The sequence below is a fragment of the Lytechinus pictus genome, chromosome 2, assembly GCF_037042905.1.
Source record: "Lytechinus pictus isolate F3 Inbred chromosome 2, Lp3.0, whole genome shotgun sequence".
Lineage (NCBI taxonomy): Eukaryota > Metazoa > Echinodermata > Echinoidea > Temnopleuroida > Toxopneustidae > Lytechinus > Lytechinus pictus.
This window is the reverse complement of record NC_087246.1, coordinates 10,559,151-10,586,636: the sequence shown is the minus strand read 5'-3', so window position 1 is coordinate 10,586,636 and position 27,486 is coordinate 10,559,151. Positions and strand designations below refer to the sequence as shown.

At 35.8% G+C, this 27,486-nt stretch overlaps 1 protein-coding gene across 3 annotated transcripts in view; it reads right to left on the bottom strand.

The window, feature by feature from the left end:
• LOC129253561 (MLX-interacting protein-like) overlaps positions 1-27,101 on the bottom strand; it is a 54,854-nt gene extending 27,753 nt beyond the window's left edge. For 2 of the 3 annotated variants that reach the window (XM_064109199.1, XM_064109207.1), the window contains exons 1-2: positions 26,633-27,100; positions 14,389-14,495 (exon numbers count right to left, since the gene is read on the bottom strand). In XM_064109199.1, the coding sequence (XP_063965269.1) occupies positions 14,389-14,495; positions 26,633-26,973 (448 nt within the window). In that variant the 5' untranslated portion in view covers positions 26,974-27,100. Of the gene's footprint in view, positions 1-14,388; positions 14,496-26,632 lie in introns of all 3 variants that reach the window. The other variant, XM_064109213.1, reaches the window with a different exon arrangement.
• Between the last annotated feature and the right edge of the window lie 385 nt (positions 27,102-27,486).

Sequence of the window (27,486 nt, the reverse complement as noted above, 5' to 3'; positions counted from 1 at the left end):
GCTTCCTTTAAACCAGTTGAACGTTTTGCTAGCATTCTCATCACCATCTCCTGAACTGGTTTCCAGAATTTACCAGAACCACTTCACATGAATTGGTCTTGTTGCTATGGGAATGCTCTCAGTAGGGATCACATGTTTTGAGCAAAATTTGAATCTTATAACTTTGTATTTTTTTGTTTTAGTTCTGTGATTCTTGTCATTGACGTTAATGTTGTATTGTACAGCTTTTGTCCTGTGATAATTTTTGTTTATCTTACGTAATGTACCAGGGTGAGACATAAGCACTTGCCCGATTGCCCGGGGCAAGTAAAAGTTAGAGTCGGGCAAGTGTTTTGAAGTAAAGACAAAAACTACTTGCCCGAATCAAGCAAGCAAAATTTTCACTGGGAAATGAAATTTTACAAAGTTTCCCCATACTTCACACTCAAAAATACAGAAGAGAGAGAGAAAAAAACAAGGTTAAAGATAAATTCCAGTTGTGGGGACGATCTCAAAATGAATTTTTACAGAATTTAATATAATGATCACCAAAGTGTCTGTATGAATAAAAAACATGTGCCAAAGGATTCTGGAAGAAATTGTGTAATTGCTGAGAAATAAGCAAAATAAGCGCGGATTCTGTCACTTCCGTTGGGTCTTTATTCTGGCAATAATAATACACTGTCCCACGTGTGCCTATCTGTGTTGGCGATCTTCAGTGTGATCGTTTTTTAGCTTAGATATTATGATTTCACAAAGTTCAGTTTATGTAACTGTACCAGATCTAGATCCACGATGATATAGTAATACTTAACCTTGGTTTTACAGACTTTCTCACGAAATCAGTATTTTACTGCAACTACTGTCATTTAGCTTTAACAACCTCCCTCTACACACAAAAACACACACACACAGTCAGCATACATACATGTAGCCTCTTGTCGAGGCCCTGTCAGCTGTTTTCCAAGCGAACATGGCGAAGCAAGTGAGAGAGCGATGCAGAGCGCCGCGAGACAGGGCCTCTTGACATCTGGGGCGAATTTCACCGACTTTCTTTTGTTATTTTATTGTTTTTACCAATATACCGACCAAAAACTGGTCGGTGAAAATCACCCAATGAGAGCGCGGGCTGCTATGACGTCATATTGAATATTCATGAGCTCATCTTGAATGGCGACCCATGGATTCTTGGCGAAGAGTGACGACGAAATATCAAACAGCATTGAATATGCCTCTAAAATGCTATATATTGACCAATTTAAGGATTTGCAAGTCGATAAAATTAAATCTGCACTGAAAGGACGAGATGTTTTTGTAAATCTACCTACAGGATATGGACAAAATGTTATCTTTCATGTGATTCCACTATGTGTCGATTATCGTTCTCCGCGGTGCAGTGAGGGAATGCTGGAGTAGAGTTGTTTCCCCTTGACTCGAGTCTGACCAGCGGCTGACCAGTATCTCCCGGGAAGTTTCGGGGCGGTGATGGGTCTTATATTGTAAAAATTCGGCTTTATGCTGTGATTGAATTTTATCTTAAACCACTTTTAATTGAATTGAATTAAAAACTGCACATAATGGCATTCTACACAGTGTACTGTGTCCAACATGCAAACTCTTGTACTTCTGTGCAAAGATCACTTTCCAAAGAATGGTTGTGTCCCCACCTACATGCTTTAAAGAATCTGTGAGATAAAACAAAAATGCATTTAAATTGATCGAAATTGGTATTTATCCGTACAGGATATATTTATCAATAAATACAAGTCATTTCCAGAGCCATATGACATCAGCAGTCGGGGAATTTCAAGTTCAAACATGGGGTAATTTTGGCATCAAAACACGGCCCTTGCGAAACTAACGAGTACATCTGAGAAATTCTGTGACGTCATTCCTTAGAGATCGATCTCGAGAGAGAGCAGTGTATTATGAGCGCGCGCTATTTTTTAACGCTACATTGCATGTATTATTACGATTTATGAATGAGAACTCCGAAATTTGTGATAGCAAAATATCTTCAGATGATGAAATTACTTTCGATCTTGACTTTGAAATTCTGCATGAAGATAGCAGTGGTAGTGATAGTGACGAAAGCGACAGTGATATCGACAACGATGACGGCGAAATCAGAGAATTTGACGTTGAAAATGGAGGTGCGGGTGATCAACAATCTGCTGCAGTTGCTGTTGATATATGAGCGTACCAGCAAGAACCAGAGCCGTGCCAGCTGGCGGGCGATCCAGACGCCGCTCTGATTTCTTTATTTCTGTCTTTCGTTCTTTTGATCTTTCTTTTATTTTCCATCCATCCTTTCTTTTCTTCCTTATTTTTTCATTCTGCCTTCCTTCATCTCTTTCCTTCATTCCTTCCTTCATTTCTTTCTGTCTTTTATTCTATCTTCCTTTTCTTTCTTTCTTTTTTTTCCCTTCCTTCCATCTATCCTTTTACCTTTTCTTTCTTCCTTTCTTCCTTCTTTCCTTTCTCTCATTTTCTTTCTTTCCCTTTCACTTCCTTCCACCCATCCTTTAAATTTTCTTTTTCTCTTTTCTTTCTTCCTTTCTTTCATTTTACCTTTTTTCTTTCTTTTTCTTTCTTTATTCGTTCCTTCTTTCCTTTTTTTCTCTTCCCCTCAGTTTTTTCTCTCTATTTTCTTTTCTTTCTTTCTTTTTTCTTTCCTTCCTTCTTTCCCTTCTTTCTGCCTTCCTTTCTTTCTTTCTTTCCATCTTTCTCGTTCCCGCAACCATTCTCTCTCTCTCTCTCTTTCTTTATTTTTTCTTTTCTTTACTTTCTTTTCTTTCTTTCTTTCGTCCTTCCTTTATTTCTTCCTCCTTTCTGTCTTTCTTCTTCTTTTTTCTTTCATTCTCTCTTAATTTCTTATTTTTTTCGTCTGGTTATTTTCAGTGATTTCCCCTTTTTTATTGTGTGTCCTAGTCCCCTCGAAAATACATGGAAAATATATGAGATTAGGAAACTAATTAAAGAGCATATTGACCATATTATTTTGTCATGATGTACAAGGTAAATCATTAAAAAAAATACAACTACAAGGTACATCAGTAGTCATGTTGAAAAATATATTAATAAAGCCGTCAATGGTATGGTATGTAAAACCGTAAGCCTATAACTTGTTTTGAAGCAATAAAACTTTGTTTTGAAGGATTTTTTCGGGCAAGTTAAATCTATATTCGGGCAAGTATTTTCCAACTATTTGGAACTATTAGATTAGAACACACGCAATATCGCACGAAAATTATGTATGTTCACGCGTAGGATTGTGGGATACGTATAGGATGTCGTCTACAGATTTACGTCACTTCCGCTCTACGCTAGTGCAGTAATGTTTTCAATTTCTGAACTCAGACGATGTTGGTGGCAAGTCAAAAATGTTCTTTTTGGGGGTTTTGGAGGTGGTAACATGGTGTACCGTATATTAAATTGCATGATATTTGGGAAATATTCAAGATTCATGAAATGTGAAATTCACATGAATTCATGATTTCAATAATTTTTCATTTCACAGATTCTTTAAAGGACAAGTCCATCCCAACAAATAGTTGATTTGAATAAAAAGAGAAAAATCCAACGAGCATAACACTGAAAATTTCATCGAAATCAGATGTATAGATTAAAGAAAGTTACGACACATTAAAGTTTTGCTTAATTTCACAAAAAGTTATACATGTATGCACATCCAGGTCAATAATCAATATGCAAATGAGGAGACTGATAACGTCATCCACTCTATTTATTTTGTATTTTATTATTTGAAATATGAAATATTCAAATTTTCTCATTGTGCAAGTGAAACAACAATTAATTCCTCCCTGAACATGTGGAATTAGCATTGTTTAATACGATATGGTTCAGTTAAGTTAGTCCTTATTGTCAAATATGTAGAAAAAGAAATAGTGGGTGAAGGACATCATCACTGTCTCATTTGCATGCCACTGGATTGTGCATATCACTGTTTTGTGAAAAATATGCAAAATTTTAAAATGTCATAACTTTCTCATTTTACACGCGTTTTTATGAAATTTTCAGCATTATGCTAGTTTGATTTTTCTCTATTTACCCATATCAGTATTTTTGGGGGTGGACTTGACCTTTAACAATTTTAGCGAGGCAAAGTGGTCTTGAAGCCACATCCCGAGGTGGTTTTCAAAACTGGATTTGAAGACAACTTTGAGCATTTCCATTACACGTTAAACTGGTTTACACTGAACTAGTTTAAATAGATAAGAACATTCTGGATGATTTCTCAGCCATATTCTGCCCCAATTGCCATGAAACAACAACAGCTCAATTATGGCCAGCAAATAAAAAAAAAAAGGAATGTCTCCTCCTACAGGTCTTCGGAAAGGCCTTTATTCCCCCCAAAAGCATCTTCACTGGTTTTATGCTTATAGTGCAATGCAGAATTTTTTTGTTTGTTCTTGAACGACCTGACACCTCCATCCCCCCTTTACCCTCCCCATCCATCTGTAATAACTAACTACACCTGTACATCAACATGTTTGTTGATGACTCACCTCAACACTCTAGAATGGGATTGAGTCTCCACTTGTAGACTAGTCATTTCTCTTCTCAACGTCTCAATAGACACACCTCTCACACTCCTCAGCTCAGTGTCACAGATGAAAGGACATGACACAATAGGCCAGGCTATGAAGTAACTTGCAGTCAGTCCGCAGCCCGTCCGAAAGTGCTCTATTTTATTCAGCGGTATGCATAGCCGTCCGTGGTTATGCATACGTAATGAGCTGTGAAGACGAACTTTCCGATCGGTGTTTTTTGCTCTTAGAATCGTTTATTCCTCACAAAATTGGTCTTATTTTATAGATAAAACTTTGAAATTTCTGATCAGCTAAATAAAATGCACATTTAATGTATTTTGAAGACCGATATTTAGCTTAGAAAAAATGATTTTTTTCAAGAAATATATGTGAATAAACAGAGCGCATTTTTGCACCGAAATTACACTTGCGTCAAATTGATATTATAATCAATATAAAGCGTAGACATTCTTCTTTACGACTGAAAAAGAATTATGAAATTTAATGATGTAGCAAAGTCAGGAACCACAAAAAACCACGGCAATGTCCATCGCAAAATGATTGGAATTGCAGTAGAATTGCCGACGCGTTCTGATTGGTCAACAGCGGCGCACAGACTTGCAACATTTTATATAGCTTAAAAAACCCGGAGGAAGTATGTAAGAGATCGATGGCGAATTGCGTAAGCGCATTGTTTTGGCGTGTGCAAGGACCCTGGTTCGAACCCGCCGGACTGTTTTTTTTTTTTTTTTTTTTTTTTTTTGGGGGGGGGGGGGGTGATGGGGATATGTTTATGCTTTTTCTTTAAATCATATTCCTTCATCGTTCCTACCCAGCTTTATTCTCTTTTTACTTTCATGTGAAGTTCTATTTAGGCCTGCATTTATTAAATCATGGAGCTATTAATAGCTCTATGATTAATTCTTACTTCTTCTTAATCACTGCTTTTGATTTTCAAGTTCTTGATTACACTTATTTGGGCAGGGGTGGGAAGGGAAGTGAGTTAAAGGTCAAGTGCACATCAACAAAAAATTATTTGAATAAATACAGAAATTTCCCTTTTTTAACACAAAACAGTTATATACACAAAACAATGGTATGCAAATAGAGTTGATTATGTCACTCACATCACATTACTTTTTAAATTTTTGTTGCATTTTTATTATATAAATTTTAGCAAATTTGATCTAAAAAATCTTCCTCGAATCACAATAGGTTACATTTATGGAAACTACGAATGTTAATGGAGGAATTAAAATCCCTCTCAAAATTTGTTAATGAAAATTAAAATAAAATATACATGTCATGTACATGTATCAAACAAAAAAATACACAAGAAATTAGAGTGCTTGTGACATAATCGAGTCTGTAATTTGCACATTGACAAAGATGAGCATATAATTGTTTTATAAAATTAGGCAAATTTCTCAATGTCAAAATAGTATTTTTTTTAATTTTGAATCATAGTTTTTATGAAATTTTCTGCAATACTTTATTTTTCTTTAAATTCAAATTAATTTTTTGGTGGGGTGGACTCCTCCTTTACTCTTTGCTTGGAATAGGGAATGCACATTAATATTTATCCACGAACAAAATTGTCTAAACATATGCAAATCCGTAATTGGACACATGCTCACTTTCCTTTCATCCAGGCCACTCCCTCACATCCACCAGGTTTACAGTCTTATAACAAAAATGATGAATTAATTATAATACCATCACACCATAGCTCCATGATCACACAACATTCATACAGTGCTTCACAACAAATATTTCACTTCTGTTCATATATGCAATAATTACTGTGGAAAACAAAAACAAGGCGTAACCACATTCAAATACCGTTTAAAAGGACAAATATATTATACCTTCGAAAAAAAAAAATGTGAACATACATGGCACTTAACCTTCAGCACATTAGATAACATATAACAGAGTTGCTTGAGAACAAAATATGATTATGGGGCATTGCAAGAAACTTATGTTCAATTTCAATTGCAAATCAACTACATGTTTGTGTTTAATCAAAGGACTTACCCTTAATTTTGGAATGTGTGATTGAGTAGAAAGTTTCTTGCAATGCACTATTAGTAACATTAAAAATGTCCTTTGGTTTTGAATTGTGAATTTTTATTTTTGTCAAGCTGTATTCCTGTCCAAGTCAGTATTCTTAGTCCTCCCCAAAACTGTGCTCTAATTTTTTTGTTTCCAATATCGATAAAGATAAATTTTCTGTTGTATCAGTCCAAGGGCTTTGTCGAAATCATGGTCTGACCATTATAGTACATGATGGACTCTCCCAGAATGAAGTAGCAAGCAGAGACCAGAGTCAGCAAGTATGCAGATCTGTGTGTAGAAGAGACAAAAAAGAGAGAAATAGTCTAAATTACTAAATAACCATTCAAAGTATGAATTATGTTACATGTACGTCAATTAAGAGACTAACTAAGTTAAGTCTAAGTACTGTCTGTGACAGCCACAATTTTTTTATTTGAACAAAATGGTTTATAAATACTACTGACTACTGAGTACGGTAGTACCAGACTTTTTAGTTTGACTTTAAACTGTTTATAGTCTCTAGAGTAGACTGTCTGAGCTAATCATCATTTAATTCTAAACCGCAGCCTGGGCTGGGGCAAAAATCATCATGGGGCTCAACTTCGACTAATTAAGAAAAAAGGTTAACAATTTTCGACATAAATCAAGAAATATCTCAATCTATAATAAAAACTTGATGGAATTCGGAAACCTGATAATCATTGAATAAAACTTTAGAAGGGATCTACTTATTAAGCTTCGTTTATATTGAGTCTTAATTAAAAAAAAACAAGTCCACCAGACACACAGACACATATAATGCGAGCCATCTGCCATCATTACAGAAGTTTCAACGTATGGGACCAAAGGCGAAATTCTACCAACCCGCGACGAACGTAATTTTGGCATTATTTCGCGCCATCGTGGAGTGAACGAGAAGGTTACTTCCGGGTAAAACGTAAATTTCTCGATTTTTAGGGTATCATTTTCTCTAAAATTAAAATATAAGGTGAGTTTGCGTCAAGTTGGTTCTGACATATTTTGAACAGTGGCTTTTCTTCTTTCTAAAAAATCCTGATCGAAACAATTTGGTTATGTAGCAAAGTCAGGAACCAAAAGTGAAATTCCGACTACAAAATCGCAGTTAAAATATTACTAAAATAAGCATCAATTAAAGAGGTAAAAATGGTAGGTTGAAAATGTCGAAATATGGAAAATTATATACCAAACTGTAGATGAAGGTCTTGAGAATAACTTACCACAATTCGTTTCGACGTAAACTGAAGTTAGCGACCAGTACAGAGCTATAACTTCAGCCCCTCCAATTCAGTGGGAAAATCAAGCCAAATTGATCGCACGTTTTCCTTCGGAGACCGCTAGAGGGCCGCTGAATAAATTTCCGTGAATATGCTCATTATCGCGCGAGCTGCGGTCTGACTGCTTGTATACACTCACAACACACACTTGATGGTCTTCACCACAAACACATGTATCGGCACATGTCCTGAGCAGCTTGGAAGCCAGTTTACATATTAGTCTGGAAGGACAGACTCACTTTTAGTTTTGTACATTAGTCTAGATATAAAAAGCAGACATGTACATGTATGAAATCAGACAGTTAACCCGACTAGGTAATACAGACTGACTTTGGAAACCTGCATTATTGCATAGTATACGTTTTACTTCTTACATACATAAATGTACACTACATGCAGCTCCAGACCGACAATATAAATGTACAACATGTAGCCTACTAAATTACAGGTAATGTCGGCAAGCTGGAAAACTGTATCAAAGCACCAAATTAAAAGTCTGTCCTGACTAGCCTCTTGTCGAGGCCCTGTCGGCTGCTTAATTTCCGAGCGAACATGGCAAAGCACGGGAGAGAGCGAAGCAGAGCGCCGCGAGACAGGGCCTCTGGACATCTGTACCGAATTTCACCGACTTTCTTTTGTTTTTTATTGTTTTTACCAATTCACCGACCAAAAACTGGTCGGTGAAAATCATCCAATGAGAGCGCGAGCTGCTATGACGTCATATTAAATATTCATGAGCTCATCTTGAATGGCGACCCTTGGATTCTTGGCGAAGAGTGACGACGAAATATCAAAGAGCACTGAATATGCCTCTAAAATGCTGAATATTGACCGATTTAAGGATTTGCAAGTCGATGAAATTAACTCTGCACTGAAAGGACGAGATGTCTTTGTAAATCTACCCACAGGATATGGAAAAAAAGTAATATTTCATGCGATTCCACCGGTCGATCCGGGGCGTCGATTATCGATCTCCGCTGTGCAGTGCAGTGAGGGAAGCTGGAGTGGAGTTGCTGGGAGTTGACTCGAGTCTGACCAGCGGCTGAGCAGTATCTCCCGGGAAGTTTCGGGGCGGTGATGGGTCTGTTACGGCCAGTAGTAATAGTAGTAGTAGTAGTAGTACCACTACTTGTAGCATTTTGCTGGTTATATCCCCTTTAGTGTCCCGCAATTAAATGAATCCCCTGCAGAATAGTGTACTACAATATAGTATTCCGAACCCAAGACGAAACAGCTCTGACATTTCATTGGTTTACTCGGTGACCGGTAATATCATGACTCATGTATATTCATTAGGAAGACGTTCCTCGTGAATATATAATTCAGTTCAGATGTCAAGAGGCCCTGGCTCGCGCCAGGCCTAATTCGCTTCGCGAATTAGGAAAGCCCTCGCTTCGCTCGGGAAGCAGCCGCCAGGGCCTCGACAAGAGGCTAGTCCTGACAGGCTACAGAGTACTATCAACTCTACCTCGAGCGAAGTTTGTGCAAGCTCCACTCTACTTCACTACCGCTACACTACACTCCACCTACCCGAACTTCGGGACGGTGAACTCGATCGGACATTCCGAGTCACAAAGGTGGGATGGAAATCATGTTTATTGTAAAAATTAAAGAAAAAAATTATAACGAGAAAGATAAACAACTTAATATCTTACTCTTCACCCGTATTTCACTCCGTGTCCATCCTCCGGTTATCCTAAAAATTGGTGATTTTGGGCCAGTATCTTTTTCCTAGCACTGCTGATTTCAAAACATCGCATGCGTTCGCGATCGATCGCAGGTCAAACCGATTGCGATTGCATGCGATGTTTTGAAATCAGCCGGGAATAATACGTGTGAGGAAAAAGATACTGGCCCAAAATCACCAATTTTGAGGATAACCGCAGGATGGACACGGAGTGAAGTACGGGTGAAGAGTAAGATATTATGTAAGTTGTTTATCTTTCTCGTATTATTTTTTATTTTTTATTTTTTATTTTACAATAAACATGATTTCCATCCCACCTTTGTGACTCGGAATGTCCAATCGAGTTCACCGTCTCGAAGTTCGTGTAGGTGGAGTGTAGTGTAGCGGTAGTGAAGTGGAGCCTGCACAACCTTCGCTCGAGGTATATCAACTCATAACTTGTTCAAGTCATATACTTGACCACAAATCCTATGAGAATCAACTGGAAAGGGACCAGCAGATATACAGTTATTCAATTTACAGGAGTTAGACACCATTCTCACTACCGTCCTAAAACTTGTTTAGTGGAAACTAGTATAACGTGTAATGAGAACGGTCGAAGCGGCCTTGGAAGCGATCTTCCAAACCGGTTCAGAAAACAACCTCGCGATATAGTTTCGAAGATCGCTTTGCCTTGATAAACTGGTTTTTAATAGCCTACTTATATAAGTGAGGACACAACCATTCATCGGAAAGGATTGGATTTTTATTATTATATATACTTATTAAAGAAAGCGTTCAATTGAAACATCTTTCAAGAATATGGGCCCCATTATTTCCACTCTTTCCTGGAATTAGGGAAATAATAGGCAAGTTACATCATGAGTCTATTTGTGCCTCCTTTGTATTTATGTATTCAGCAATCGTATTCTGCAACTGGGATAAAACCTTTTCAAGGTCCTTGTACATGGGTGTAGCTTTTTGGTTTTTCCATATTTCCCTTATAGATTTTATGATTTCAAATTCATATACCAGTTCACTATGTCATTAATTCAATTATTAAGTTTTTATTGTTTGAATGTATACATTTTGTGTTGTGTTTTTTTAGAAATAAAATCAATCAAATTACCAACTTAATTAACTTAGTTAATTTTTGCCTCATTAGACCTAAAAGAAATGTGTTTTTTTACTCAAAAAAAGGGTCACTATTTTCAACTATTTCTTTTTTTTAGCAGACCCAAAATATACAAATGTCAGATTTGGGTGAAGAATTTGTTCAAATTTATGTCCAATGGCATAGAAAAGAACTTTAATGCGTTTGACATGTCTGTTTAAAACCATAAACATTTTCCTTTTAAAAATTGACAAAGTCTGCAAAACCTTCAAATAAAATAAAAATCTCTAAAAAGTTGCTGAAAATTAATATTTTTCATCTTTATATCCACGAAATGGCCATTAGTTTTCCATATTTCATCAGAGTTGTTTTGATTTAGTTGGAAACTATGACAAAAATGTAGAATATTCACTTCTTTCTTGGCTCACAATAATGCCATTATTGTAGTCCCACATGCAGATTTTCATGGCGTTGACCAAGTGTAACATCATAAAATGATCTTTCAGAGTCAAGAAAGAAGTGAATATTCTTCAAATTCTTCAGTTTCCAACTACATGTAAATCAAACTACATGTAATTTCAAAGAAATATAGAAAATTGATGGCCATTTGGCTTTTGTTGAAGGTGTTTCTTTTTTTTTCACCCCCACTGGTTATTGTTAACCCTAAATGCACGTTTTTGATAGCGTTTATATGTTTTTCAAAATAAATGTAAACTAATGACTCGGGCCTAAACCACACATGATTTTCTTTGTAAAGCACAGCAGTGAATGTACATGTACCGGTATATAAAAAAAACAAAAGAAAAGAAAACCGACTTACCGACCCAACTTCCTAATTTTGGGGCTTATGAGGGCAACACAACAACTTTTTACGCTTAATGCAGCTCAAAAGTTTCTTCTCACATTAATGATTTCGTTTCCGTTTTACGAAGTGTGTGAAGGTCTTAATGTCCTTGACTAGGGTTACTAAGCCCAAGTTCAGGCTCACTGTATCATTTGTCTGATTTTTGTTTAAAGTGAAACTTAAAAATTCCAAGAAATGCCTCTCTAAATTTCAGGAAATTTTGGATTCAGTTTCTGGAAATCCCTAGAACTGCAAACACTGCCAAGGCAGGTTCTAGACAACATGTACATTCTGTGACTGATTATTGGAAGCATAATACAGCTCGACATGTATTTCAATATTATCAATAATTGGATATGATTATTTGCATCTAGGGACTATAAAATGTATTCAAAGTTCTCTGAAAAACTTTGCAAGAAAAATTGAATATGTGATGATCACAACAGAAAGTAAATATTAAGATGTTAAAACCTGTTACAATTTGGTCATATTGAAACATACCTTATTCTAAAAGATCTTAATGATAGACAGGCAAGGCAGCTACGGTACTAATTTCTCTCTTTTGGATGAAATACATGTACATGGACATGTAGATTTCCCAGGGTTTAATTACAGACCTGGGAAATGGAAATGGTTTCACATCTCAATTACATGACATCCTGATTAAGAACATTATAGACTCTTACCCTACACTGTACATGTAATTTCCAGTTTTTACTAGATCCGTGAATTGAACGAAATGGGTCAATAACTGAGTTCAAGGACAATAGATTCAAGGCTACATAGGCCTACATGTACATGTATTACCCAATGCCCATAAACTACCAGTATAATTTATCTTGATGTACATGTACATGTAACTGTTCAGTGATTTATCATTCTATAATAGTCAAGGGGTTTCTTCTGGGGTAGTGAGCTTGGAAAATGAGTGAGGAAATGTACGTACAGTATCACATTATTCAAAACATGATTACTACAACTGATATTTCAAAATGTTTCTCAATTGGACAAATTCAGTACTTTCCCTTGATCCAAATTTTCCTTCGCTATGATACAAATTCAATCAATAATTCAAATTAATGAATTTGTGTTTAAGTCTAGGAAAATAACTACAGGTACATGTACATGTAGGCTGAACACAATACACTATGGGCAATGCATAGTACACAGACACTAGGATAAAATGTATCTGAACCCTCATGTACCTGTAGATGTGTTTTTGATAAAGCAGACTGTTGCTATAAACACATACATGTACTATTACTGAGAACTCCTTTTCATTTTGTTTTTTTTATTGCCTATATCTACCTTAAAATAGAAACACCATTTAATCAATTAACAATCTGGCCTTGATTATAGTCCAGCTGTACATGTGCAAGTGTATATATACATGTATACTGCCAATTATTTGAAAAATACTGGGATACCGTTCTTTGTAATGATAGCCGCTAACAATAAACCATTGTATTCAAGCATGATTTTGTTGACATTTTGGTAATAGAGTGGGCAATGATGTATTCAATCATATCTCAACCTGGCATGCAGTGATATTAATTTTCTAGAGTCACTCATTGCTCACTGAGCAAGAATGCAATCAAGTCAGGTCCAGACAGGTGATGTGGTTGCTTGTTATTCAAGAGTTTCACATTGAGGTACATATTTTGTACATGCAGTGTACATGTAGATACATAATCTTTATCCCCTGTCCCGGGGGGGGGGGGGGGGGGCACTTACATTGACGAGTGGATACTATGCGCGACCAAAAAAACACGTAAAAAGGATGTCTTTTTCAAGATAGGGCACGTTACGTATGTCACGTAATAAGGGTGTCAAAAACACTACAATAATGAAAAAAGGGTATCTATTTTCGCTAGGAAGCTACATCTACATGTACGTGTTTAGGGTCAAATTTGTGATAGTATAAAAAATCAAGACTAAATTGTTTTATAAAGGATGTACTTTTTGCCCCAAGAGTCAACACTACGTGTTTAGAGAACGATTTGTGCGAGGTGTGGGAGGTGGGGCTGTACTAAACCCAACGATGTAGGTACATGTAGGCCCTAAAGGTTTAGGGGTTCAATTCAGGGAATACTTGCCAAGAGTATCGTTTTGTTTCCAATACTTGTTAAGGGTAGGGTTTCATCACACGCCAATACTTGTTAAGGGGTGCATTTTCAGAATATGCAAAATACGTGTTTAGGGTGCTTTTCGAAACCCCATGGTCGCGCATGGTATCCACTCGTCAATAGAAGTGCCCCCCCCCCCCCGGGTCCCCTGTACATGTATAGGGAGAATTTAACGTATTTCAAATTTTCAACCAGTGAAATTTTTAAAAGATATGACAGATTATATAAGCAAATCAATGGGTGAAAGTTTGAACCATTTGAACTATCAGTTATGATTGCATATACATGTATGGGGGATCAGATTGACCATATAATGTAGGTTACAGAATTGTAAAACAGTAAACATATTCATATGCATGAAAAGTAAAGCTTTTTCATTTGCTCTAGTCTAATACACAAAATGAAAAGAAATATTCTTCTAAAGTTATAAGAGAAATTATATTTTTAATGAGGGCTTACATGTAATATAGATATGCTTTTGTGTATTTTGATTGCTGCCCATGGAAATAAAAGTTACGATGTAGGAGAAGAATGCAATGAATCTGATAACATACAAATGAGAAATTATAAAACATGTAAGCCTAGTCTATTAAAGTGATCTCAATGTTTTTCTAAATATACATGTGCATTATAACTCGTTGATTGTATGATTGTTTTCAAACTTTCACCATTTTAGATTATTTCTCTGATTGATGTAAACACTCTCACACAAATCAATTTATTACTGAGGTTGAATTCCTCCTAATTACTTACACTGATTATGCCATTCTCTCCAGATTGCATTGTTCAGTCGAATCTTGTCCTTCCAACTCAATTTCAATCCTTTGAATGTCTTCCATTTTGGTGAAACTATGACACATCTGTAAGAAAAGTTGAAAAAAAAAATACTATATTGCCTAAGTATATTTAGCCATGTTATCAAAACAGTGGACCATTTCATTAACTGACATCTGTAGGCCTACATAAATGTACCCTAACATACATGTACAGTAGGTGAAATTAATTTTTTTATATATAGGCCTATCAATCTATGTAAACTTCCTAATACTTAATAAATGGACATTAAGTACGGGCATAATTGTCAAGTGTGGAAATAGATGTATCTTTCAAATGTTTACTTCAAAGGAAAGCAAAACTTCATAAAATAAGCCTGCATTCATACTGTGCAAATGGCCTTGTATTTCCCAATTACATTTCATTTTGCAACTGCCACTGTCTTTTTTATTTTTCATAAAGGATAACTGAAATATGATTTACAAGTTAACTCACATGACTGCATAGTTATTTTGTGATTATAATTTTTTTTTCAACAAATCGCTACAAATGTTTTGTAACACAGAAGATCACTAAACAGTCTGTTCTTGCAGACTAATGGAACTGGTAATGGGAATAGAGGCTGTAAAGTGTCATCAGTCAACAGTTCCTTGGAAGTCAACCCAGGTGTTCATTGACTGGATTGTCTACATGTTGTATGCTTGCAATATTCCCTGCTTGGACAATTTATCTATGATGATGTTTATGGTATCCTAAGGGTGTGTTCAATGTCGAGTTTCAAATTTAAACAGCAACATGAATCATGATTGAAAACTCAATTACAAAACACAGAACATAACACGTTCAGCGATGCACTGTACAGTGTCAAAAATATAAAGCTGTTTATGCTACCCGGTACTTATGAATGATATCATGTATAACTCTTAAACACAGCTACATCCATGGCAAAAAGTTTGCCACCGCTATAAAGCGTTATATGTAAGCAACCAGGAAAGTAGTTAACGACATCATAAGAGAATCAGGGGAGCATTTCATAAACATTTTTGCCTGACAAGTTGTCTGATCTGACAACTTTCCTTGATTCTGATTGGCTAAGAGGCACTGTTACTATGGTAAATGTCGGATAAAACGTCCAACAAGTTCTTCCATAAAATGCTCCCCTGAGAATGGTTTACAAGAAGCAGCAATTAATGACATTTCAGACCACTTCATATCGCTAATGCTTTCAATAACTTTTTTTGTAAAAATAGGGCAAATGCTCAATTATTAAACATAGTACTACCTTCACAGAAACTGAAAATATCAATATCACTATTTCAGAGCCCAGGCTATGACATGCAATTGACCAAATATCTATTTGATCAATTTTTATCAAAATATTTGAAAAACAACAAGTGTATTGACAGTGGCTGCTTTCCAGTAGTCTTCTGCATCTGACATTTTGCATAACAGCATCGGGCTCATAAAGACAAAGACAAAAGCTGCAGTCACCATCTAGATTATAGGCTACATGTATGGCAGGAGTGGTAAGACTGAAAATTTATAGAACCTCAAGAACTACAGACCAGTGTCATTGGTTCCATTTGCGATCTATTTGCACTGTCTTATGTGAATGAGCCTCAGGCATGTAGAGAAATACATTGCAGGGAATTGACCTAAATCTTTTTGAGGAGGACAAGCATTCAGATCCCTTGGATATCAGCCAAACTCTACATTAGTACACTGTATGCTCATAAAGGGAAATGCAATGATTAATTTACCTATCCTCACATACTACACGTTTGTATACCAGTCGTACAAGTAAATACTGTACATGTACTGTACATGTAGTACTGCTTGTGCATTTACATCATACAGTATACATCCATCACAGATCTGTGTAAAGAGTGCCAATTTTAATATTGTATCATTGTTGATTTTATGTACAGAATAGGCCTATTAACTATTTACTAACAGCCTGCTTATTTTCCTGAATGTATAATGTTCGACATGAATAAACTGTGTTTACATTACAATCTAACATTTCACTAAGATACATTTTGGACCTGACTCTATAGACTTCAGTTTTTTTTTTTTTTTTTGGGGGGGGGGTTGTCAGGCTCGGGTGGTACTACTGGGTGGGGGCTCTTGTTTCAAGGACAAAAGGTCCACTTTCTCTATTGTATGCAACTTGAATTCTACTACCTTGGTATAGTGCTCCCAACCTTTTTTAAAAAATGCAACACTTTGAGGGATGAGAAAAAAAATTGGAGTAGAAACAAGGAGAACAGCATTTTCAAATTTCTACCAATGACTTTATAAATAATACAATAAATGTATATTGTGGAAAGGTATTTTATGAAGTCTTCAGTATATTCATTAAAAATGAAAACAATACACTGTCAAATAGTGCAAAAACAAACAGCATGTCTGTATGGATCACCTGTTTGCAAATTTTTATATGGTGCAGAAAACTTGACCTTTATATTATCTTGCTTTTATTTCTGTGGTTTTTCTGTGTTTGATCTTTGTTGCCTGGCATGCAATTTAATAGTTTATAACCTGGGCTTATTTCTTCTCTGGTTTGTACACACCTACATGTACTAGTCAGTACCTGTTCAAAATCAATCAACATTAATGTACTAAAATGCTTTATTATAGATTCCAAATGACAAGTACTGTACAAATATTGTACATCAACAAGCATCCCACAGAGCTCTTCACTGGAATCTTGCATGGAAATTGCAAAAAGTGAGAGAATGAGAGAGAGAGTACCCATCAGATTGAGCTTCCCCCTTCACTTCATCAATGTACATGTATGTACACGTATAGGGTACAAGTTTACATGACATTTAATTTCAAGGAATTGTATTGTAATCTCACATATTTCATTACATTTGCTAAATATTGTTTCAATGTCCCCACAAAAATAATTCACCACTAACATGCAGGAAACCTGTACATACTGTACATATGCGTTACAGGTACAAGAACAAAATACAGTGTCCTTTACAACACTCGCAGAGTGAGTGATAAATTCGACCTTTGAACTTTAGCGCTAGCACTTAGAGCATAGCCTGGGAGGCACGTTGCTTTGCTCTGGGTAAATATAAAGAATGATACAGCCCTAATATTTTCTACAATTAAATAGATAACACTATTTCCAGCTAAAAGCATTGAATAATAAAGATGTTTCATAATGAAGTCATCTTCATGTACATGTAAAGATCTGAAACAGTTATGACCAGTCCATTGAAAGCAAAATTCTTGTACACTTGTATGTGAACTTGTAATACATGTGTATCTTTATGTGCAATTTAATTGCTTGCTTCAAATTTTTTTTTTATTATTTCATGTAAAAATACAGGGCCTTACATGTATACATGTTCATGTTTAATATGTACACTGTATGTTTCTCAAATACATACATGTAACTGTACACCAGGCTTTGAAAGCATATAGTGAGGACTTACATGTAGGAGTCACATACATGTATCCATCCGAGGTTGGACTGGCATGGACTATTTTTTCAGATGAGCGATACCCCAAGGAAAACTAAGAAATATTGCCAGTCCAACTGATAATCAGTTATCAAAATCCTTGTTGATCTGCACCAGATGGGTGGAAACTTGTATAGCGCCATCTCGGCGGTAACATTCACATTCAATTCCATTTTTACGATTGGCGGAGCTTACATGTATTTACAATCTCACAGGCATCTAGTCAACCTGTTCTCTACAAGCATTTCAAAAGATTTTCAAGTAATTCTAGAGTGATTTGAAGGTGATATTTAAGTTTCTCACTGAGAAGCACAACTCAATATCGTCTGATTTACTAGAAACCGGGTAGGAATTTGAGATTTTTTTCGTATAAATTTTTGCCTCGCCGATGCGCAATGTGATTGGGCGCAAAGAACTACATGTACATCATATCCGTAAGCTTGCTGATGTTCATCAAATTTACTGCGCGCATGATGGAATTTGGGCGGCTCGAAGTTGATCATCGAACACAGCAAGGCCCTATAGGGTTGGATGGATACTAATGGTCATACAGTACATGTACATAACCTTAGATCTACATACAGTTCAAAACTCTATTCAACCAGGTAGACTACCAAGAACAATTTGTAAATTTTCTTTCTTGAATTTATGTAATGCCTGTAATGTTATGATATCATTGCATAATGATTATGCATGGTGACTCGTCGAAACCATATTCATTCTATTTGTTTGCAAGTTGTAATTGCTCCCCTGTTCCTTCCTACCACAGATTAATTTCAGAGGTCTTTCAGAACACATTATAAAGCAAATTAATGTCTTATTATGGGGCGTTTTGGAAATTACTAAATTTTGCTTTAAAAATTCTTGAACACGAACCAGCTAAGAGATTCATGCTGGGTTTTTTTTCCATCTTCATTAAATGAAGAGTAATACACAAACCATAAACAAGATAAACATATTCACTGAAGAGATGTAATTTCAACCATCATTTGCCATTAAAATATAATATAAGTCATGCAGGGTGTCTCTAAAAAAAATCTGAATGCCAAGATGACAGTACATGTACTTAGTGCTAATTTTCATTTTTATCATTAAGTGTACAATCATCAACAACATACAAGAACCCTGCAAAAATCCCCGCTCAGAACAGAGTAATCGGCTATCATACTGTATTGTAACCTCCACAGAGATTTTTTTTGTATTTTGTTTTTTGTCACTACAGTTACAATCGGTGGGTACTGTAAAATTGTATTAAAAAAAATAATTTGGCAAGTGTTGCTACACTTTTAAATTAAGCAATGTTTGTGTGAAAATTATTTTTATCAATCAGGTCATGTATAAGTGAGCACACACTAAAGGGTCATTCCATAAAGGGCGGACGTACATTCGGACACATTTAAGAGCTGTATCTCCTTTGATTTGATAGCAGTGTTTTATTTTTTTTTAGTATATCATAACACGTGACCTAGGTTATCATTACACCATGACAGGACCAGGCTGCAATATGAAGAATAGAAAATATGGGCAAAAATGTGAGGGGTCGGACGTACATCAGACAAAAGCAGGTTTTACGCTTTTAGAGTTCATGTCAAAATCTCTGTGATTTTTGTGATGCAGGTAATAAAATTCTAATATGAGCTGTTAGCTAAAGGATGAATCTTAAAAGAAATGAAGCAAAGAAATTGATAGGCATTGCCTTGTTTTAGTTACAGGCTGATCTATTTGGGGTCGGACGTACACTTTGAAGGGGTCGGACGTACACTGTGCAAAATATTTGCACACTGTACGTCCGACCCCTTTGGAGATCAGTTACACAAAACATAGACATTCTAAACTGGATTTTTTTTTTATACATACTGTTTGGTTAGTTGTCTTTCACATAAGACAGAATTAACAAGTGAATCTGATGCTGGTGAAGAGTTATGCTTGATTAAAGTTGACATGCATTCGGACAGTGCACGTCTGACCCCCATACTGATTTTCTTCCAGTCAAGCAAAATGCTCCTTATATCTATTTATAAATGAGTCAGTGGGGTTAAACGGTTTCCATTTTGATATCTACATTTTTAGATCACATCAATAATGAAACACACAACTATTCACACAATGCAGGATATTTTTTACTGTTAAAATTCAAGTAAAATGTATCTTTTTTAATGGTTTGCAAAAGACATGACAAAGAATTTCTTCAACATTAAAAAACTTATCCTGTTACAAACTTTGTTTAAACAAGGTGGGTTACGAACCATTAGTCTTCCCTGATGTTGCAATCAATAAATCATGCAATATGACCTTTTGACCCCTAGATGACATTTGATCTCTCCATCCTCAAGAACACATGTAATTTTTCCCACTGATCATTTTGTTCCAAGTTTGAGCAAAATTAATGCAGAAATATGTCATTTGACATTTTTACCCCTAGATGACATTTGACCTCTCCATCCTCTTTAACAAATATGTGGTACTACCCACTGATAATTTGTTCCAAGTTTGAATACAATTGATGCACACAAAAAAACTACCGGTATCGAAAGTTAACTTTTGACCCCTAGAAAGCTTGAAATAACAAAATGAGCAAAAGTGACCTTTCGACCCCTAAATAACCTTAGAAATTATCATCTTCATCAACAAAAAAATTGTATTACCCACTGATATTGTGTTTCAAGTTTGAACAATATTGATGCAAAAAAAAATTGATTAAAAAATATCTGTCAAAAAATGACTGAATGGCCTCTTATCTTTTGACCTTTTGACCCCTAGATGACCTTTGACCTCATCAACACACACATGGTATCAACCAAGGATCATTTGTAACAAGTGTGAACAAGGTTGATGCAGAAAATAAGAAATGAGAACAAGTCAAAATGAAATGAATAACCCTTCACATTTTCATAACTTACACCGATATAGGCAAAAGTAGAATAGTCTAGACTAGACATCCATGTATCATTATAGCAAATGGGCAGATCTATTTCCTATAGAGGGGCAATTGCTGTACCTGAGATTGAGGGGAAGGGGTAATTTCTTCTTTTATATGGAACTTCTTTGTTTATTAAATTTCTCATGTATTTGTATGTTTTTAATTTTGATTTTCTTTTTTAATTTCCTGCAGGGTATTATTCAGTCATACAATGTAATTACCACTAAATTCATTAAGTTCTGTGATAATTTGAGGTGAATGAAGGCAGTTTCCATCGAATATGCCCACAAAACACAAATAAATCACCATTTCTTGAAGATGATATCATCATATAAAAATCTACATATTGTCAAAAATGTGTGGTATTTTTTGTGAAATTGGTCTCAAAACTTGTGCAAGACTTCAAAGAAAAAAACAATAAAACTATACAGCGATATCAAGGTGTGTTAAAGAATTATCATGCAAAATGTTAAAGATGGAAGGTGATTTTTGCCCCCAGTATTTGTTAGGTAAAGAAAATACAAAAAAGGTCATTGTTAAACTAAGTTGAAATTGAAATTTGTATTCAATTTTGAAAGATTGATATGAGTAAAAGATGTTATGATATTAAACTTTTGCAAAAAACATCTAAGCAGTGCAAGATTACTTCATTAAAAAGTTTCAAAGGGGTCGGATGTACAGGGGGTCGGACGTACAAAAAAGTTGTACGTCCGACCCCCACTTAACTTGAAATCCCGGACTAGAGGTGAGCTACCATCTGGTGTATATATTAAACAAACCAAGCTTGCTTTGCATTAGACTTTGGAAAAATTTGTCTGCTTTTGTTTTGCTTGTAAGAAAAAAAGTGTATGTGAAAAGGGGTCGGACGTACATTTGAAAGTGCCTGCTTTTGATATATTTGGTTTAAAATATGTAAGAAAAATAGAAAAAACCTAACTTATTTTTTAGAAACCTGACATAATAACAACTTGGACAACATCCAACTTTGATTATTTCAAAGCTTATATAAGGTTTAAAATTTGTTGCAAACTTGACCTTTTAAAATAAGTAAAATTCTATTTTGTTGCTATGATGACTTCAATGCCTTGCCAAAATGAAACGATACATTGTTTGAAATTATTTCTTTCAGATTTATACATTTCAGTGTCTTAGCTTTCAAGTGATACCTAATTTGTTCTGTTTGTAGGATTTTGAAATTTTGACCAAAGGGTTTACTATTTCATGGAACAGCCCTAAATGTAAAATGATGAACGGGGTCATTTGGTCATCTGTGAGTCATCTACATGTATCCTTTGACCCTCACCCAGGCCTGTTTGTACCTCTCCTAACAATTTTAAAATTAGCCAATTTTAAAATTTAAATAAATTGTTTAAATTAGATCAATCAATGTTTCGAAAGGGGAGGGGGGGTAATTCTTCTTTTCTTGTTCACAGTATATGTTGTTGCTTGCCTTACTTTAGCCAAAATGTCAAGAGATGATGGAAATAATCAACTTAAACTGTAATGATCATTATCATGTACTGTTTCTCCAAGTCATATTTCAAATGAGTTTTTTTAAGTACATGTAGCCACCGGAAGAAAATTTATGATATTAAAGTGATTATATTATATTATATACGGATGGAAAGGTCTTTTCTAAATACACAAAAATGTCACTAAAAAGTCTTATAGATGTCATGGAAATAAGAAAAATGACATTATTATATTAGAGACCCTTCTCAGCCCCTTGAATACAGACAAACGCAATCACAGTCTCAATTATGACGTCACACACCAGTCAACTAGATCGGCCTATTCCAAGCGTATGCATTCATTCACCTTGCTGATTTGTTTTCCTTCAGATTTTTATTGTTTTTTCCTTGCAATCTCAAATTATATTCCTGGTTTCGACATCTTCAAACACTATATTGAACAGCAGTTTGAACAGCAGTTGTTTTATTTTACATGTTTTTACTGAATTGTAGACTGTTGGATTACATGTACAACAGTATTCATTACTTTGCACCAGTGCAGTGTTTATAGAAAAATCTAAGCTATTGAGGGTCATGGTTGCCAGGGCACTGCAGGGGAACCGATGCTGCGGTATTAGATCTCGTCCGTCATCAACATGTCTTTCCTCTTCTTTTTCTTCTTACCTTGTAGTTGGATCCAAATTTATGAATAAATATCATACGTAATTTTCTCTGGTTATTTGAATTGGTATTCTAGGCTGATATAACAACTGAAAGGAAAGTTTGCAGAATATGAGTTATGATGATGATGTTCGAGAATCAACCCTGACATGATATATTTTTTTTAGACAAGGGCTCTCATTCGAACAGGAACTTGTGCTGCCCGTCTTTAAAGGAAAATAAAACCTTTGATACAAGAAAGCCTATGTTAAAACAGAAAAATCAAAGAAACATATCAACAAAAGTTTGAGAAAAATTGAATAGATAATAAGAAAGTTATGAGCATTTGAAGTTTAGATCATTATCGTAATGTAGATCCTCCAGTTGGCAATGCAACAAAGATGTGTGATGTCACTTGTGAACAACTTTCCCATTACTTTTCTATATATTTCACTTAAACTGCCTCTTCATCACATCTTTCAGTAGACCATGTATTCTTTCTATAAGAGATCATGTAATACAGATTTTTAAAGAATACATTATGGATAAAGAGTTTGTATCACCATAAGAGCAAAAAAGGAAATTTATGGGGTATTTTATAGTCCCTCACAAGGAAACTTGTTCACATGTGACAACACACATCTTTGTCGCATTGCCAATAGAGGATCTCCATAGCATTAGTGATCGCAATATTCAAGTGCTCATAACTTTCTCATTATTTGTCCGATTTTTCTCAAACTTTCTTTGATCTTATTTGTTTATTTTTCTTTCCACACAAGCCCACTTGTTCAAAAGGTTTAATTCCCCTTTAACAAGTGGAACGCCTCTGTGTTTGGCAGTCTCGCCTGCATTATGCGATTTGATATAGCAGCAATGCTGACTTTGACAACAGCTATTTAATAATTATTCACAAACAGAAAACATTCATGTGATAATAAAATACTATGTCCATTGACCCAAAACTACATGTACCTTTGACCATGATCATGTGATCTAAGATGTGTGCAAAACAATAATTTATACTTGATTACCCTCACGGCTATGTTTCATGAACTAGATCCATAACTTTCTAAGTTATGATGCCAATTCCACAAATACCCCCAACATGGCCCAAATTCATTGACCCTAAATGACCTTTGACCTTGGTCATGTGACCTGAAACTCGCACATGATGTTCATTGATACTTGATTACTCTTATGTCCAAGTTTCATGAACTAGCTCCATTAAAGTCTAAAGTTACGATAAAAATTCAACAAATACACCTAACATGCCCAAAGTTCATTGACCCTAAATGACTTTTGACCTTGGTCATGTGACCTGAAACTCGCACAGGATGCTCATTGATACTTGATTACTCTTATGTCCAAGATTTATGAACTAGCTCCATAAAAATTTAAAGTTATGATGAAAATTCAACAAATACACCTAACATGCCCAAAGTTCATTAACCCTGAATGACCTTTGACCTTGGTCATCATCATGTGACCTGGAACTGGAACTCTTATGCGTAAGTAAGTTTCATGAACGAGGTCCATATACTTTTTATGATCAATAATAGCTGTAATGGAAGCTGACAATGTCAAAAAAATCAAGCATTTGTCCCCAAGAATAAGATGAAGAGAAAATAAGCCAAACATTGCCAACTTTATTTCACCACAGAAGGGAATAGTAACAGAAAACAATTATATCATAACCTGTCCTTGTTCATTGAATGAGTGATTTTCATTGACAATGACCAGTGGCGTACCGTGGGTCACGGCATTGGGGGGGCACCAGCAAAAATTTTGAGTCACTTAGTGAGCGCGCGAAGCGCTCTCATTTGCCAGGTATACTGACCTAATAGAGACTGATTTTAAGGACAATGCCATTGAACGGATATATGTATCTCACTGGCCAAATAATGCGAGCGCAAAGCGCGAGCTGAAAAGTTTTGATATTCAGACCTAATAAGGGACATTATAATCAAATTTTTGTAATCATAATACATATATCTGTCTCGCTAAACAATGCGAACGTGAAGCGCGAGCTGAAAATTTTGTATATAATGACCCTAAACAGGGAGATTTTAAGGACTATATTTTAGGAATCCATTAAGAGTACACATATCTCACCATAGTCATCTAATGCGAGTGCCAAGCGCTTGCTGAAGTTTGTTGGAATAACATCTAAACACATGAAGCAATTTTTTGTAGTCATTGTAATCATGATTATCATACACATCTCACTAATCAAATATTGCAAGCGCAAAGCGCGAGCTGAAAATTTAGATTATTCAGATCAGAAGTGGGATCATTCTAAGGCTTGCTTGTAGGAATTCAGACCATACGTATTTCACTAACCAATCGATGCGAGCGCGAAGCGCGAGCCGAAAATTTTTGATATTCAGATGAGAAAAAGGGACAATTTAAGGACTGATTTTAGGAATTCATGGAGGGCAGACATATCTCACCAATCCACTAATGCGAACGTAATCACGGACAGGAAATGTTTTTTTTATTAAGACCTTAACATGGGGCAATCACTTTAAGTAGTCATGAAAAAGAAGCATATGTCACTACATTAAGCAATAACTCGAAGTGCGAGGAAATATATTTGGTGTATATTGACTTGAAAACGGGGGGTTTTAGTACAACAGGATTATATATCTCGTTAAGCAGACAATGCGAGCACCAGAAACAATGAAGACTTAGGCCCTGAGCAAATTATGTTTCATAAAGTTATGATAAAAATGTCTGTTATGTAATGTAACATAGCATAATTATAATATAATATAACATTATAATGAATAATAATGTCTTCTTTCCCACTACGTTTCTCTTCTTTTCTCCCTCTTTTTCTCCTTTTCCCCGTTTTTTTTTGGGGGGGGGGTCAGCCGATTGGGGGGGCACGTGCCCCCCCCCCCCCCCCCCCCCGTAGTAACGCCACTGACAATGACAATGCAGCCATTGGCATTGACATTGTTTGCAACTGCTAAGTCTAGACAGTACTCAGTAGACTAGTACTAGTATGGCAGTGTGTCCAAACTTCGCGCGTGTCCATACTTCGCGGACGGTCCTTATCTCAAAAACTAGCCAATATCCTTAAAATCTGACATCATCAACGTGAAAAGCGACCTAAAATTACCGTATAATGAAAATTTCTTTAGGATGAGTTCAGTATTCATGAAAATATTGGCAAAAGATCGGCAAATTTGTCACCGCTAGCGCCCGTTTTGAAGAAATCACAAGCATCACGATATCACCATTTTGCAAGCAGAAATCATCAAAAATGTGAGTTAAATGTGGTACTAACCGATTCCATAGCATTTTGCCATCAATCTGATTCAATTTTTCACTTTTTGAACTTGAGTTTTTGTTTAAATCTCCACAAAAGCTTTGGTGCGCGAAGTTAGGTCACACTTTTCTGAACGGTTTTCCAGCACAGCCCGCATTCGCCGATCGGAATAGAATTTTGAGATCGCGATACCGGCGAAACCCCTTGACCTACTTTACATTTTCGTCCATGATTTTATAGTTTACGATCTTGCCGTCAATGTGGTAACTATTTCTTGAATTGGTTTTGTATAAATTATGAATATTTTGTGAACAAAATTATGCCTGATGAATATTTTTGAAAAGTGCGCGAAGTTTGGACACCCCATCATACTATAGCCGGCAATATTTTTAAACAACGAAATTTAGCATGTCTGATGATAAATCAAACAAATTCTTACTCATGATAAGCCAAGCTCATGCACTCAAATAGCTTGGCAAAAGATGAATCTATTTCCAAATGCTTTTTATCATCCTTCGAAAACGAGTAACTCTCCGTTGTTTTCTTGGCCGCATCATCAAAGTTGAAGCCGCTGCTCTTTTTCACTTTGTGCGGGTTGCTGACCATAAAATGACCCGAGTGTATGGTCTCGCTCGACGGGCTCTTGGGCGAGGCATCGACCTGAGACATGCCAGCTGTTCCGTGAGAATCCCTCGAAGTTGCAGGATCTCTCCATCTTGTTTCATCAAACTTAGCCATTCCAACAGCACTTTGAAGCATTGGGAAATCGTCTCTAGCCATTTCAAAATAAAATTTTCCTTCTTTGCTTGATAAAAACTCCTTTATTTATGGATCCACAAAGGTAACGCAGAAATCCTACCGCCATGTTTTTCTGCAGAAGCGCTGCCCGTGACGTCATTTGCGAACTAAAAAAAATAAATCGACTCGATCGATTATCGCGTCGATTTGAAGTCTGGCGCCATCAGGCGGTAACTGTGCGTATAAATCGCCAATCTAGTTGAGTCGGCGATTTCAAGATGCTGTATTTTGTCTTGTCTGAAGTTTGATTTTTTAATCATTTATTTATTTATAGACTCCTGGGGAGCGTTTCATCAACATTTTCGTCCGACAAGTTGTCAGATCTGACAACTTTCCTTGATTATGATTGACTGAGAGACAGTGTTACCATAGTAACTGTCGGATAAAACAGTTCTTTTCAGTAAAACGTCCGACAAGTCCTTCCATGAAACGCTGTATTATTCTCCCCACATATTTCAGTACAACTTTCATATCGATCTTTGCATGATGATTGAC